This window comes from Hyperolius riggenbachi, chromosome 9, assembly GCF_040937935.1.
Source record: "Hyperolius riggenbachi isolate aHypRig1 chromosome 9, aHypRig1.pri, whole genome shotgun sequence".
NCBI lineage: Eukaryota > Metazoa > Chordata > Amphibia > Anura > Hyperoliidae > Hyperolius > Hyperolius riggenbachi.
The window spans coordinates 266,012,503-266,030,908 of record NC_090654.1 but is presented as its reverse complement, the minus strand read 5'-3'; the positions used below and the strand labels follow the sequence as shown (position 1 = coordinate 266,030,908).

At 44.0% G+C, this 18,406-nt stretch overlaps 1 protein-coding gene across 1 annotated transcript in view; it reads right to left on the bottom strand.

Moving 5' to 3' along the window:
• Positions 1-8,722: 8,722 nt before the first annotated feature.
• The window catches only part of LIN52 (lin-52 DREAM MuvB core complex component), a 55,026-nt gene continuing 45,342 nt past the window's right edge, over positions 8,723-18,406 (bottom strand). Inside the window, exon 6 of the mRNA XM_068254527.1 lies at positions 8,723-8,991. Within this exon, the coding sequence (XP_068110628.1) occupies positions 8,936-8,991 (56 nt within the window). The 3' untranslated portion in view covers positions 8,723-8,935. The remainder of the gene's footprint in view (positions 8,992-18,406) is intronic.

Below are 18,406 nucleotides of genomic sequence, written 5' to 3'. Positions count from 1 at the left end.
CTTGGCAACTTATTAGGTTTAAAGCAAACTAATTTGTACGAAGGCAGACCCGACAAATGCAGATCCTGTAACAACTCCGTCTTCCAGAATGCAGGGGTTAAAAACTCTTTGCTGCAGACTCACAATTGTCCTTTGCTTGACTTTTGTCTGGTATACCATCAATCATATGACGAAAGCAGAATGGTAAATTGCTGGATTATTTTTACAAAGACTTTCCTGAACTTTGTACTCATAAAAACTCAGCGCCTCCGAGGAAACAAAGGTGATCGTTGAAACGCGTCAGGCCACTGCATGCATTATTTTCCTGTCTAATGAGTGTTTGTTACTTACCTATTGGCGCAAATAACCTGTGATTTACTAATAACTCGATCCGTGTACACTGGCGGGGCAGCTGCCGGGGTCAGCGAGGGGACATCACAAGGCCAATTGCCCAAAGATTTCATGCTGATATCAGACTGTGGTTCATATGATTTGCTATTCAGTTTGTTTATCTGTTAGAAATTTCATTTTATCAGCTTCTGACAATGTCTTACAGTTTTCATGCACGATTTTATAATAAAATAAATGAATGAAATCATTTCGGTCTTGCCCATGTTCTGAATGACCCAGAAAAGAGTCCTGTCTTCTGAAGAGGCGTTACCAGGTTGTTAATGTTATTTCTAGTTAGGTTGTCTGAAATTACAATCTTTCTCTTACAGGAACAGTTAGCTTTTGAAGTTACCCCCACTCAGGGCTGGTTCTCTCATGAAGCAAGGTGAAACATTTGTATCAAGCGGCAGAAACTACAAGGGCAACATGTTTGTACTGTGTGCTCACACTAACAGCATACAGTCAGAGTAGGAGAAGAAGTGAGAGGAGAGTGCGGTAAAGAGGTCATCACTGGGGAAAAGCAGCTTGTTGTGCTGTGTGAGGAGTCTGGCAGTGAGTGAGGAGGGGGGAGGCAGGAAAGCAACAGTGTTTCATTTGACTTGGGTGGCAGAAGGGAGGAGGTGGCATGGCTGTCCTGACTGAGGAGGAATGGAGTGGCTGAGGGTGAGCAGATTACTTGTCACAGCCAGCCTGTGTACTATTGTGTTGTGCTGCAGCATGTCATGTGAGAACATTAAATGAAGCCGAGTAAATTGTCGGGTGCCTTGCAATCATTCCAAATCGGGAGGGGAAGGGGGGGCGGGGGGGCATCATCACAAGTTTGCCTCAGGCAGTAAAAAGTTTAGAACCAGCCCTGCCTACATTCTCTGGTGAGATGGTGGCAGTATTACCAAATATCTTGTGACGGGATTGCAGATTGTGTTGGGTTGATTCATACAGTCGAGATTGTATTGTGTAGGGACACTTCATCCGATCCAAATTGTTATTTTATGCACAGTGAGAAAGGCATTCCGGTGACCCCAGTGTCTCGGGCCAGGATTGTAGCTGTAACAAAAGGAACAGGATGGTGTGGAACTGTCACAGGAGGGGAGACACTAGAAAGGGAACAGTGGAGGGGATGGGGAACTACCAGCTACCAGAGTTGTATAGCAGAGGAGTTGTATAGCAGAGGGAGGAGACATTAGAAACCAGGCAACTATATAGGGGAGGAAAAGGGGGGGGGGGGGGAACAAGACACCAGGGAACTATATAGGGGCGGGAGGGAGCACTAGCTAGATATAATGAAACTGTATAGAGGGAGGGGGAACCACTAGGCACAAGACAGCTGTATGGGGTAAGGAGGGAGGCCCAGTAGACATCAGGGAACTGTATAGGGTAGGGGCCACTAGACATCAGGTATCTGTATGGGGAGGGGGCCACTAGACACCAGGGAACTGTATAGGGGAGGGGGCCACTAGACACCAGGTATCTGTATAGGGCAGGGGCCACTAGACACCAGGTATCTGTATAGGGTAGGGGCCACTAGACACCAGGTATCTGTATGGGGAGGGGGCCACTAGACACCAGGGAACTGTATAGGGGAGGGGGCCACTAGACACCAGGTATCTGTATAGGGTAGGGGCCACTAGACACCAGGTATCTGTATAGGGTAGGGGCCACTAGACACCAGGTATCTGTATGGGGAGGGGGCCACTAGACCCCAGGGAACTGTATAGGTGAGAGAGAATAGCAACTAGACACTAGAAATCTATATAGGGGAGGGAGGAGGCCACTAGACACCAGGGAACTGGTGTCCCCATATACAGGTGTTCATTACCTGCATAGCACCAATGAAAAGCTAATAAGATGGATGAAGGTGGCCCCCCCTGGTCCAGAGGCCCTGGTGCAGTCGCAACCTCTGCATCCCCTATTGGTACATTACTGTCTCTCCCCATACAGTTCCCTTGTGTTTAGTGTTACCTCTCGCTCCCCTATGCAGTTCACTGGTGTCCTGTGGACCCCTCCCTCTTCTATACAGTTCCATGGTGTCTATTCCCCCCACCCCATATAGAGGTGTTAATTCCCAGCAGAGCACGCTGGGGAGGGAGGGCGGCCACTAGACAACAGGGAAGTGTGTGTGTGTGTGTCCGTGTGTGTCTGTGTGTGCGACCGTGTGTGCGTATCTGTGCGCCCATGTGCGTGTCTGTGTGCGTGCGTCTGTCTGTGTGCGTGTGTATTTGTGTGTGTTTGCGTGTCTGTGTGTGTGTCTGTGTGTGTGCATCATGAAAGCAGTTCAGGCAGCATGCTAGTTTGGGTTTGGCTCTATACCCGGGATAACATAGATTTGTCATTTGTAAGGCAGAATTAATGAGGAGATTTATGCAGATTACAGAGCACAGCTGGTAGTGAGGGGAGAGGGACAGATCATCCAGGGCAGAGGAGCCGATTAGCCAAAGATTCAATTAATAGAGAGGCCTGCAAAGCATTATGGGAAGCATGGACACCGCTGCATGCTATTATATCACAAGTGGCCAATATCAAAGCTGAGGATCTGCTAAAATGTGACAAATGACATCTAAATTTGACATCCTCTATAATAAAACCTAACTGTCCCAGCGTCATCCTTCCTGTCCCTGGCTGTGTGTCCGTGGGTTTTTTGTACTGAGCATGTGCTCAGTAAAGACAGCTGTTGGGCCAGGGAGCCAGGCGGACGGGTGCGCACGCGGAATGAAGAGTTTTTAAACTGACATTACATCTAGTTACCCCAGATATTACATTGCACGAGTCATGTGACATATCAATTGACACCAGATATTACATTGCACGAGCTATGTGACATTACGTCTAGTGAGCCCAGATATTGCATTGCACTAATCATGTGACATTACATCTAGTGGCCTCAGATATCACATTGCACTAACCATATGACATTACATCTAGTAACCCCAGATATTACATTGCACGAGTCATGTGACATTATATCTAGTGACACCAGATATTACATTGCACGAGCCATGTGACATTATGTCTAGTGACCCCAGATACTACATTGCACTAACCATGTGACATTACGTCTAGTGTCACCAGTATTTACATTACATAAGCCATGTGACATTTCATCTAGTGACCTCAGATATTACCTTGCACGAGCCATGTGACATTACATTTAGTGACCCCAGATATTACATTGCACTAATCATGTGACATTACATCTAGTGGCCTCAGATATCACATTGCATGAGCCATGTGACATTACATCTAGTGACCCCAGGTATCACATTGCACTAACCATATGACATTACATCTAGTAACCCCAGATGCGCTTTGAGTCCTATGGGAGAAAAGCGCTTTACAAATGTTATTGTATTATTGTATATTACATTGCACGAGTCATGTGACATATCTAGTGACACCAGATATTACATTGCACGAGCTATGTTACATTACGTCTAGTGACCCCAGATATTACATTTCACTAATCATGTGACATTACATCTAGTGGCCTCAGATATCAAATTGCACTAACCATGATATTACATCTAGTAACCCCAGATATTACATTGCACGAGTCATGTGACATTATATCTAGTGACACCAGATATTACATTGCACGAGTCATGTGACATATCTAGTGACACCATATATTACATTGCACGAGTCATGTGACATTATATCTAGTGACACCAGATATTACATTGCACGAGCCATGTGACATTACGTCTAGTGACCCCAGATACTACATTGCACTAACCATGTGACATTACTTCTAGTGTCACCAGTATTTACATTACATAAGCCATGTGACATTTCATCTAGTGACCTCAGATATTACCTTGCACGAGCCATGTGACATTACGTCTAGTGACCCCAGATATAACATTGCACGTTCCATGTGACATTACAGCTAATGACATCATATATTACATTGAATGAGCCATGTGACCTTATGTCTAGTGACCCCAGATATTACATATTACACTAGCCATGTGACATTACGCCTAGTGACATCAGATATTACATATTACACTAGCCATGTGACATTGCGTCTAGTGAAACGAAATATTAAATTGAATAAACCATGTGACATTACATCTAGTGACCCCAGATATTACATTGCATGAACCATGTGAAATTACGTCTAGTGACGTCAGATATTACATTGAATGAACCATGTGACATTATGTCTAGTAACCCCAGATATTACATACTACACTAGCCATGTGACATTACGTCTACTGACATCAGATATTACATTGCATGAACCGTGTGACATTACGTCTAGTGACGTCAGATATTACATATTACACTAGCCATGTGACATTGGCCTCAATTCACGGAGCATTATCAAACACTTTATCAAACTGTGAGGCATCGCGGGAAAACAGCCGCCTCTACTCAGCGTGAGGCGGCTGTTTCCCTGAAGGACATGGCGGAGCGCGGAGAAACCGCCGCGTCGGACGCGGCGGTCAGCGCGCATGTCCCTGCTGCGGAGACACCGCAGAGCGGTGCTGCTGTGACTGGGACTCGTAGTCCGTCTAGGTTCAGAATGACGCGCGTGCGCGCGGAAAGGCAGGACCTATATGGCAGCCAGAAAGAGGTCAGCTGACAACCCTGCCTCCTCTCATTGGTCCAGCACTTAGGGAGGTGCTGGAGATTCTGTTTGTATATATACTGTCGGCCGTTTAGTTGCTGGTTGTCTGGCGTTGTGAACACAACGTGGTAGCACTCAGACCGTAGTCAGATCCTAAAGTGTGCCGGGACCAGCTGGAGCTGTAATCCTACACTTAGCTAGATTCTGTTGATAGTTTAAAGTACTAGTTTGATTGTGATTATCTGTTAAGACCTGTTTGCCTGTCTGACCATTCTCCTGAACTCTGATCCTGTACCTTGTCTTTCAAATACTCTGTTGCCGAACCCCGGCTCGTCCTTAGACTCTGCACCTGCCTTCTGATTTTGTACCTCGATATATCTGATACCCTGTTGCCGTACCCTGCCTGTACTTTAGACTCCGCTTCTGCCTTCTGAATCTGTGCCTTATCTGTCCGTGTGGTTACGACCTGGCTTGTCCGACCTTGAGAACCGACCTTACTGTTAGAGGCGGTTCCCAGTCCTGATAGTGACACTCCCTCTTGAGTGTCACTCTCGTTCTGTCGTTCCTTCTCTCAGCCTGACTCCTCCCTCCGGGAGAGTCCAGGAGGAAATGTGCAGTACTCCTTACTGCTCTGAGGCCCAGTCCTCTCATTATTACTGTTTGCACCAAACACTCTACTCAGGTGTCCAGAGGTTAGTTTGTATATCGGATTATCGGTGATACTGCAGATCATCTATAATCTGGTATATATCTGTATTCCCAGTGATACTGCAGTTCACCGGTAATCAGATCCTCTCTGTGCTACACCGATCGTTACACAAATGTTTGATAACTTACCTCATGGGTAAAATCTCATTTTAAATTCACTAAGGTGTTATATATTTATCGAATGTTTTACCGATAAAACGTTCAACAAATATATAACACCTTAGTGAATTCAAAATGAGATTTTACCCATGAGGTAAATTATCAAATGTTTGATAAAGTGTTTGATAAACGTTTGATAATGCTCCGTGAATTGAGGCCATTACGTCTACTGACATCAGATATTACATTGCATGAACCGTGTGACATTACGTCTAGTGACGTCAGATATTACATATTACACTAGCCATGTGACATTACGTCTACTGACATCAGATATTACATATTACACTAGCCATGTGACATTACGTCTATTGACATCAGATATTACATATTACACTAGCCATGTGACATGACGTCTACCGACATCAGATATTACATATTACACTAGCCATGTGAAATTACATCTACTGACATCAGATATTACATTGCATGAACCGTGTGACATTACGTCTAGTGACTTCAGATATTACATATTACACTAGCCATGTGACATTACATCTAGTGACCCCAGATATTACATATTACACTAGCCATGCGACATTACATCTATTGACCCCAGATATTACATATTACGCTAGCCATGTGACATTAAATCTAGTGACCCCAGATATTACATATTACACCATCCATGTGACATTACATCTAGTGACCCCAGATATTACATATTACACTAGCCATGTGACATTACATCTAGTGACCCCAGATATTACATATTACACTAGCCATGTGACATTTCATCTAGTGACCCCAGATATTACATATTACACTAGCCATGTGACATTACATCTAGTGTCCTCAGATATTACATATTACACTAGCCATGTGACATTACATCTAGTGACCCCAGATATTACATATTACGCTAGCCATGTGACATTACATCTAGTGACCCCAGATATTACATATTACACTAGCCATGTGACATTACGTCTAGTGACCCCAGATATTACATTGCATGAACCATGTGAAATTACGTCTAGTGACGTCAGATATTACATTGAATGAACCATGTGACATTATGTCTAGTAACCCCAGATATTACATATTACACTAGCCATGTGACATTACGTCTACTGACATCAGATATTACATTGCATGAACCGTGTGACATTACGTCTAGTGACGTCAGATATTACATATTACACTAGCCATGTGACATTACGTCTACTGACATCAGATATTACATTGCATGAACCGTGTGACATTACGTCTAGTGACGTCAGATATTACATATTACACTAGCCATGTGACATTACGTCTACTGACATCAGATATTACATATTACACTAGCCATGTGACATTACGTCTACTGACATCAGATATTACATATTACACTAGCCATGTGAAATTACGTCTACTGACATCAGATATTACATTGCATGAACCGTGTGACATTACGTCTAGTGACGTCAGATATTACATATTACACTAGCCATGTGACATTACATCTAGTGAACCCAGATATTACATATTACACTAGCCATGTGACATTACATCTAGTGACCCCAGATATTACATATTACGCTAGCCATGTGACATTACATCTATTGACCCCAGATATTACATATTACGCTAGCCATGTGACATTACATCTAATGACCCCAGATATTACATATTACACTAGCCATGTGACATTACATCTAGTGACCCCAGATATTACATATTACACTAGCCATGTGACATTACATCTAGTGACCCCAGATATTACATATTACGCTAGCCATGTGACATTACATCTAGTGACCCCAGATATTACATATTACGCTAGCCATGTGACATTACATCTAGTGACGTCAGATATTACATATTACACTAGCCATGTGACATTACGTCTAGTGACGTCAGATATTACAATGCACGAGCCATGTGACATTGCGGCCGGTTTCACATCGTCAACCAGCGTTTTCATTGCCGTGCGATTAGAGTATCGCACTGCAAAAAAGCAAGCTTCATAGATACCTGTGTTAACGAGAGTTTATGTAATTCTTGGTGCCTAAACACATCATGAATGAGGCTCTCTACTGCTCATTTCCTGTGGTGGAAATACATATTGCAAGCAATGTGTTCCGCGTACAGAATGCGTGTCACGATAAAATTGGCGTCGGCGCATGCGCACCGAAATGCTAAACATTTTAAAATATCTGTGTCACTATTGTCTTACATGACTTCCGCCGACATGCTTCACCGCAGATGCTGTCCCATAATGTGCAGTTGACCTCGCATCAAATTGGATACTTCTGGTGCTTCCCACCACATCAGCTATGAAATGTACCATATACTGTAATGTATCATTGCTTTAGCGTCACTGTGTTAAAATAGAGCAATGCACTAAAAACGCACCAGTGTGAAAGGGGGCCTACATCTAGTGACACCAGATGTTACATTACATGAACCAGTAATTATCCGAGGCAGCTGTCCCTCTTTTGAAGGGACAGTCCCTCTTTCCTCATTTGTCCCTCTTTCTATGTATGTATGTATATATATATATATATATATATATATATATATATATATATATATATATATATATATATACATATATATTTCCCTACTAAAAATGTGTTTGATTGACTCTAAACATTATTCCCATCCTTTAAATTGATATATTACTAATTTTAAAATGTCAATATAAAGAAAAATGAACCAAAATAGAAAGGACCAGTGTAGTTTGAATTATAAAGCAACATATTTTTCTTATGAAATCTTTATGGTATGCGTTACTAGGGGTGTGTCAGAGGCGTGATTAGAGGTGTGGCAGAGGCGGGGCTTAAGTGTCCCGCTTTCTGATCTCAAAAAAAGTTGGGAGGTATGTCTATACTACCAGTGTAGGAGCTGTGGGTCTGGTGACACTGGATATTACCCAAGACAATCGCAGCATTGCATAAATTAGTGAAAAGACAGTTGTGAGAAGCCAAGTGTAAGAAAAGTTGCCTTTTATTGCCAGATATAATAATTATTCATCCTAAGAAGTGGAGGAGGGGTGTGGTAGCGTGAGGGAAGAGTCCTCTTCAAACAATGGGGGGTTAAACACAGGAGTTTCAGCAGTGATCTCAGATGCTCTGAAGACAAACATTCCAAACCAGACAACTGCAATGAATTGAGGGGCAGTCACACCACCCTTCACAGAAGTTACTTCTTGGGCTTCTCCAGAATGTTCAGAAACTTCCCGCGCGTCATTTCTCGAGCTGAAAAAGAAAGAGAACAATAAAAAGGAGAAAGATAGATTTTCACTGCAACCCTCCCACCAATCTCCAAGACAAACTTCTAATCTGATGTTGTAAACACCCGATCACCCTGATGTATGTGAAAGAATATTCCGTGGATAACGATACCCTGACGTGTGGGGAAAAATGATCCATGGATAATGATACACTGATGTGCGGGGAAAAATGATCCATGGATAATAATACACTGATGAGTGGGGAGGGATGTTCCATGGATAACAATACACTGATGTGGGGGGAGGGGGAAGAATGAGCCATGGATAATAATACACTAATGTCTTAAGGAAGAATGTTCCATGGATAACGATAAACTTATGCCTGGAGGAAGAATGTTCCATGGATAACGATACACTGATGTCTGGAGGAAGAATGTTCTATGGATAACGATAAACTTATGTCTGAAGGAAGAATGTTCCATGGATAACGATATACTGATGTCTGAAGGAAGAATGATCCATGGATAATGATATACTTATGCCTGGAGGAAGAATGTTCCATGGATAAAGATACACTGATTTCTTGGGAAGAATGTTCCATGGCTAATGATACACTGATGTATGGAGGAAGAATGTTCCATAGATAATGATACACTGAAGTCTAAAGGAAGAATGGTCCATGGATAACGATAAACTTATGCCTGGAGGAAGAATGTTCCATGGATAACGATACACTGATGTCTGAAGGAAGAATGTTCCATGGAAACGATATACAGGGAGTGCATAATTATTAGGCAAATGAGTATTTTGACCACATCATCCTCTTTATGCATGTTGTCTTACTCCAAGCTGTATAGGCTCGAAAGCCTACTACCAATTAAGCATATTAGGTGATGTGCATCTCTGTAATGAGAAGGGGTGTGGTCTAATGACATCAACACCCTATATCAGGTGTGCATAATTATTAGGCAACTTCCTTTCCTTTGGCAAAATGGGTCAAAAGAAGGACTTGACAGGCTCAGAAAAGTCAAAAATAGTGAGATATCTTGCAGAGGGATGCAGCACTCTTAAAATTGCAAAGCTTCTGAAGCGTGATCATCGAACAATCAAGCGTTTCATTCAAAATAGTCAACAGGGTCGCAAGAAGCGTGTGGAAAAACCAAGGCGCAAAATAACTACCCATGAACTGAGAAAAGTCAAGCGTGCAGCTGCCAAGATGCCATTTGCCACCAGTTTGGCCATATTTCAGAGCTGCAACATCACTGGAGTGCCCAAAAGCACAAGGTGTGCAATACTCAGAGACATGGCCAAGGTAAGAAAGGCTGAAAGACGACCACCACTGAACAAGACACACAAGCTGAAACGTCAAGACTGGGCCAAGAAATATCTCAAGACTGATTTTTCGAAGGTTTTATGGACTGATGAAATGAGAGTGAGCCTTGATGGGCCAGATGGATGGGCCCGTGGCTGGATTGGTAAAGGGCAGAGAGCTCCAGTCCGACTCAGACGCCAGCAAGGTGGAGGTGGAGTACTGGTTTGGGCTGGTATCATCAAAGATGAGCTTGTGGGGCCTTTTCGGGTTGAGGATGGAGTCAAGCTCAACTCCCAGTCCTACTGCCAGTTTCTGGAAGACACCTTCTTCAAGCAGCGGTACAGGAAGAAGTCTGCATCCTTCAAGAAAAGCATGATTTTCATGCAGGACAATGCTCCATCACACGCGTCTAAGTACTCCACAGCGTGGCTGGCAAGAAAGGGTATAAAAGAAGAAAAACCAATGACATGGCCTCCTTGTTCACCTGATCTGAACCCCATTGAGAACCTGTGGTCCATCATAAAATGTGAGATTTACGAGGAGGGAAAACAGTACACCTCTCTGAACAGTGTCTGGGAGGCTGTGGTTGCTGCTGCACGCAATGTTGATGGTGAACAGATCAAAACACTGACAGAATCCATGGATGGCAGGCTTTTGAGTGTCCTTGCAAAGAAAGGTGGCTATATTAGGGATTAGATTGTGAGCTCCTGTGAGGGACAGTTAGTGACAAGACAATATATATATACACACTGTACAGCGCTGCGTAATATGTCGGCGCTATATAAATACTAAATAATAATAATAATAATAATAATATTGGTCACTGATTTGTTTTTGTTTTGTTTTTGAATGTCAGAAATGTATATTTGTGAATGTTGAGATGTTATATTGGTTTCACTGGTAAAAATAAATAATTGAAATGGGTATATATTTGTTTTTTGTTAAGTTGTCTAATAATTATGCACAGTAATAGTCACCTGCACACACAGATATCCCCCTAAAATAGCTAAAACTAAAAACAAACTAAAATCTACTTTCAAAAATATTCAGCTTTGATATTAATGAGTTTTTTTGGGTTCATTGAGAACATGATTGTTGTTCAATAATAAAATTATTCCTCAAAAATACAACTTGCCTAATAATTCTGCACTCCCTGTACTGATGTCTGAAGGAAGAATGATCAATGGATAATGATAAACTTATGTCTGAAGGAAGAATGTTCCATGGATAACAATACACTGATTTCCTGGGAAGAATGTTCCATGGCTAATGATACACTGATGTATGGAGGAAGAATGTTCCATAGATAATGATAAACTTATGTCTAAAGGAAGAATGGTCCATGGATAACGATATACTGATGTCTGAAAAAAGAATGATCCATGGATAACGATACACTGATGTCTGGAGGAAGAATGTTCCATGGATAACGATATACTGATTTCTGAAAGAAGAATGATCCATGGATAACGATACACTGATGTCTGGAGGAAGAATGTTCCATGGATAATGATACACTGATGTATGGAGGAAGAATGTTCCATGGATAATGATACACTGAAGTCTGAAGGAAGAATGGTCCATGGAGAACGATAAACTTATGCCTTTAGGAAGAATGTTCCATGGATAACGATACACCGATTTCTTGGGAAGAATGCTGGCAATGTGGGCGGATGCTGGGAGTGTTGGCATTGTGTGTGTGTGTGTGGGGGGGGGGATGCTGGGAAAATTGGCATTGTGGGGGGGGGGGGGGCATGCTGGGAGTATGTAGGAGGATACTGGGAGTGAAGGGAGATGTTGGCAATGGGAAGGATACTGGGAGTGTTTGCAGATGTTGGCACTGTGGGCGGAGATGCTGGAGGTGTTGGCAATGTGGGGGAATTTAGCATTGTGGGGGTGATGCTGGGAGTGTGTGTGGTGGGGGGTGCTGCTGAAGAGAGAACATCTGACAAGGAACTATATTTCATGCTCTTGGAATACGCAATGCTCCTCCTCAGCCTAATGGGATTTTCCCAGCAGTATGTGTGAATTTGTTTCTCCACTCAGAAATGAACAGATGTTGGTATAAATTACTGCAGCCTCTGACGTCTGGCAAATTAAATGCACGCTCCGCATTACTAAACAATCTGCAGAAAGAAGAGCGCAGGGACTGAGGTCTCTACAGAATTCACAGTAACTCATCTTTAAATGTAGTCACTATAAGGGCAGATAAACTGCCTCTCTCGTTAATCCCTACACCACCATCATCTTCATTCATTCCATTTCTATTCATTGCCAGCATCATCTTCATTCACTGTCCCCATCATCTTCATTCACTCCATCCCCAATCATTGCCCCCATTATCTTTATTCCATCTCCATGAATTGCTGCATCCCCTTGATTACATTATTCTTCATTGTCTGCATCAACTTCATTCATTCCATCTCCATTCATTGCCTACATCACCTTCATTCCACCGCCATTCATTGCTTGCATCATCTTCACTCTATCTCCATTCATTGCCTCCATCAACTTCAATCCATCTCCATTCATTGCCCCCATCATCACCATTTATTCCATCTCCATCCATTGCCTGCATCACCTTCATTTCATCTCCATTCATTACCTGCATCATTTTGTTCCATCTCCACCCATTGCCTGTATCATCTTCATTCCATCTCCACCCATTGCCTGCATCATCTTCATTCCATCTCCATCCATTGCCTGATTCATCTTCATTCAATCACCATTGCCTTCATTCCATCGCTATACATTGCCCCCATCATCTTCATTCACTCCATCCCCATTCATTGCCCTTATCTTCATTCACTCCATCTCCATTCACTGCCCGCATCAACTTAATTCGCTCCATCTCCATTCACTGCCTGCATCACCTTCATTCCCTCTCCGTCCATTGCCTGCATCACCTTCATTCCCTCTCCGTCCATTGCCTGCATCATCTTCATTCCATCTCCATTCATTGCTCCCATCATCTTTATTCCATCTCTATTGACTGCCTGCATCATGTTCATTCCATCTTAATTGTTTGCATCACCTTGATTCTATCTCTATTCATTGCCTGCATCACCTTCATTCCATCTCCATTCATTGCCTGCATCACCTTCATTCCATCTCCATTCATTGCCTGCATCACCTTCATTCCATCTCCATTCATTGCCTGCATCACCTTCATTCCATCTCCATTCATTGCCTGCATCAACTTCATTACATCTCTATTCATTACCCGCCTCATCTTCATTCCATCTCCATTCACTGCCCACATCATCTTCATTCCATCTCTATGCATTGCCCCCATAATCTTCATTCACTCCATCCCCATTCATTGCCCTTATCTTCATTCACTCCATCCCCATTTATTGCCCGCAACATCTTCATTCCATCTTCATTCATTGCCTGCATCACCTTCATTCTATCTCCATTCACTGCCTGCATCACCTTCATTCCATCTCCGCTCATTGCCTGCATCACCTTCATTCTATCTCCATTCACTGCCTGCATCACCTTCAATCCATCTCCGTTCATTGCCTGCATCACCTTAATTCCATCTCCGCTCATTGCCTGCATCACCTTCATTCTATCTCCATTCACTGCCTGCATCACCTTCAATCCATCTCCGTTCATTGCCTGCATCACCTTCATTCCATCTCCGCTCATTGCCTGCATCGCCTTCATTCCATCTCCATTCATTGCCTGCATCACCTTCATTCCATCTCCGCTCATTGCCTGCATCACCTTCATTCTATCTCCATTCATTGCCTGCATCACCTTCATTCCATCTCCGTTCATTGCCTGCATCACCTTCATTCCATCTCCGCTCATTGCCTGCATCACCTTCATTCCATCTCCGCTCATTGCCTGCATCACCTTCATTCTATCTCCATTCATTGCCTGCATCACCTTCATTCCATCTCCGCTCATTGCCTGCATCACCTTCATTCTATCTCCATTCATTGCCTGCATCACCTTCATTCCATCTCCGCTCATTGCCTGCATCGCCTTCATTCTATCTCTATTCATTGCCTGCATCACCTTCATTCCATCTCCGCTCATTGCCTGCATCACCTTCATTCTATCTCCATTCACTGCCTGCATCACCTTAATTCTATCTCCATTCACTGCCTGCATCGCCTTCATTCTATCGCCATTCATTGCCTGCATCACCTTCATTCAATCTCCGCTCATTGCCTGCATCACCTTCATTCTATCTCCATTCACTGCCTGCATCACCTTCATTCCATCTCCGCTCATTGCCTGCATCGCCTTCATTCTATCTCCATTCATTGCCTGCATCACCTTCATTCTATTTCCATTCATTGCCTGCATCGCCTTCATTCCATCTCCATTCACTGCCCGCATCACCTTCATTCCATCTCCGTTCATTGCCTGCATCGCCTTCATTCCATCTCCATTCACTGCCCGCATCAACTTCATATCTCCATTCATTGTCTGCATCACCTTCATTCCATCTCTATTCATTGCCTGCATCATTTTATTCCATCTCCATCCATTGCTCCCATCCTCTTCATTCATTCCATCTCCACTCACTGCCCGCATCATGTTCATTCCATCTTAATTGTTTGCATTACCTTCAATCTATCTCCATTCATTGCCTGCATCAACTTCATTACATCTCTATTCATTACCCGCCTCATCTTCATTCCATCTCCATTCACTGCCCACATCATCTTCATTCCATCTCTATGCATTGCCCCCATAATCTTCATTCACTCCATCCCCATTCATTGCCCGCATCATCTTCATTCCATCTCCATTCACTGCCGACATCATTCCATCTCCATTCATTGTCCGCATCATCTTCATTTAATCTCTATGCATTTCCCCCATAATCTTCATTCACTCCATCTCCATTCACTGCCCGTATCAACTTCAATCCATCTACATTCATTGCCCCCATCATCTCCATTTATTCCATCTCCATCCATTGCCTGTATCACCTTCATTCCATCTCCATTCACTGCCCGCAACACCTTAATTCCATCTCCATTCATTGCCTGCATCATCTTCATTCCATCTTCATTCATTGCCTGCATCACATTCATTTTATCTCCATTCATTGCCTGCATCACCTTCACTCCATCTCCATTCATTGCCTGCATCATCTTCATTTCATCTCCATTCACTGCCTACATCACCTTCATTCCATCTCCATTGATTGTCTGCATCACCTTCATTCCATCTCCATTGATTGTCTGCACCACCTTCGAACACCAGAACTCTGTAGTATGTAAACACAGACCAACACACCTACGCAGGAAAATCTATCTTCAGCAATTTGCGATTGGGATTGAAGAGGCGGCAGGACAGGGTGATACACAGTGTGGACACACAAACACACAGGACAGTTCAGTGTTCTCCCCAGGCTCTTTTAGCCGGGTGCTCCACCCGGCTAGTTTTGGTGAGCACCCGGCTGTCATCTGCTTAACTCCTCCGCTGTAAGAAGAGAAGTGACAGCCCTGCATTCTCTCAACTCGCCCCACCCTGACATTTTTTCATGCCACCCGGCTACTAAAAAATTCTGGGGTGAACACTGCAGGTTGACACTCCTTCGGGATAAGGTAACACACACCCTGTACACGGGGGACAGTGGCAGTAGAGGTCTGCCTGCAGTAGTTTGGGGATGGAAGAGGCGGCTGAAGTTGTGAATACTAATGAGATCAGCACCGCTTGTGGCCTCACCTTGAAACGTCCATCACTGGGTTAAACATGATGCTAATTGCATTTGGATTGATTAATTTCACTCAGTCCTGTCTATTCCAATAATGAAATAATCACAGAGAGGGCGTGTGCAGGGGATCACTGCCACATTATCAGAGCAAGAGGCGGACTGGGGGCTCCATGGTAACAGAGACACGTGTTTTACGATTGTGAAACCCCAGACATCATAGCAGTGTGCAAAAGATAATCTTCAGTACCCAAGCAGAGACCAACATGCCTCAACAATGTGCAAAAACAATTCCGCAATGTGCAAAAGCAATTCCGCAATGTGCAAACACAGACCAACACACTTCTGCAATGTGCAAACACAAACCAACACTCCTCCGCAGTGTGCAAAAGATAACCAACTGTGCGCAAGCAGGGACCAACATGCCTCAATAAAGTCCAAACATAAACCAACACACCTCCACAGTGTGTAAACACAGACTAACTCACCTCTGCAGTGAGTAAACATGGGCCAACAACACCTCCGCAGTGTGCAAACACCACAGATCAACACACCTCCGCAGTGTGCAAACACCACAGATCAACACACCTCCGCAGTGTGCAAACACCACAGACCAACACACCTCCGCAGTGTATAAACACAGACCAATATACCTCCACACTGTGTAAACATGGACCAACACACCTCTGCAATGTGCAAATAGGCACCTACACAGGGTCCACACACAGTCCTACACACCTCTGCAGTGTGCAAACACAGACCTACATACCTCTGCAATGTGCAAATAGGGACCTCCATAGTGAAAACACAGACTAACATACCTCCGCAGAGTGTGAACACAGACCAACTCACATCCGCAATTTGCAAACATGGACCAACACACCTCTGTAGTGCGCAAACACGGACCAACATACCTTCGCAATGTGTTAATAGGGACCTACACACCTCCACAGTGCAAACACAAACCAACATACCTCCGCAGTGTGTAAAAACAGACCAACGCACATCCGCAATGTGCAAATATGGAGCAACACACCTCCGCAATGTGCAAATATGGAGCAACACACCTCCGCAATGTGCAAACATAGACCAACACACCTCCACAGTGTACAAGCAGGGACCAACATGTCTTGATAGTGTGCAAATGGACAAACACACCTCTGCAATGTTCAAACACAGACACACACACCTCCAGAATGTGGAATCGGGAAAAAAACAGGAGCACTCTGCTCCATGAAAGACACACAGTTGCAGGACAGACACTCACTATTCTGACAGATACACACTGCTCCAAGACAGACAGACAGACAGACACACACTGTTCAAGGACAGACAAACACTTGTAGAAACAACACACACAGCTCCAGAACAAACAAACACTGCTCCAGGACAGACACACACCTGTAGAACAGACACCTTCCGCTCCAGGAGGGACACACACTTGTTGAACAGACACACAGTGCTCCAGAACAGACACACACCTATAGAACAGACACCCACTGCTCCAGGAGAGACACACACTTGTAGAACAAACACACACTGCTCCAGGACAGACACACACTGCTCCAGGAGAGACACACACTTGTAGGACAGACGCACCCTGCTCCAGGACAAACACTTTTAGAACAGACACACACTACTCCAGGACAGACGCACACCTGTAAAACAGACACACACTGCTCCAGGACAGACAGACACCACTCCAGCACAGACAAACACTTGTAGAACAGACACACACTGCTACAGGACAGACACACAATTGTAGAACAGAGACATACCACTCCAGGACAGACACACACTTGTAGAACAGACACACATTGCTACAGGACAGACGCACACTTGTAGAACAGAGACACTGCTCCAGGACAGACAAACACTTTAAGAATAGACACACTGCTCCAGGACAGACACAAACCTGTAGAATAGACACACATTACTTCAGGACAGACACACACTTGTAGAACAGAGACACAGCGCTCCAGGACAGACACACACTTGTAGAACAGAGACACACTGCACCAGGACAGACACACACTTGTAGAACAGACACACACCTGTAGAACAGAGGAACAGAGACACCCTGCTCCAGGACACACACACACCTGTAGAACAGACGCACACCGCTCAAGGACACACACACACACACACACACTTGTAGAACAGACACACACTTGTAGAACATACACACACAGCTCCAGGACAGACACAAACTTGCAGAACAGACACACTGCTCCAGGAGAGACACACACTTGTAGAACAGACACACACCACTCCAGGACAGACACACACACTTGTAGAACAGACACACACCACTCCAGGACAGACACACACACACACCTGTAGAACAGACGCACACCGCTCCAGTACAGACAAACATCTGTAGAACAGACGCACACCGCTCCAGGACAGACACACACTTATAGAACAGACACACACCCGCAGAAC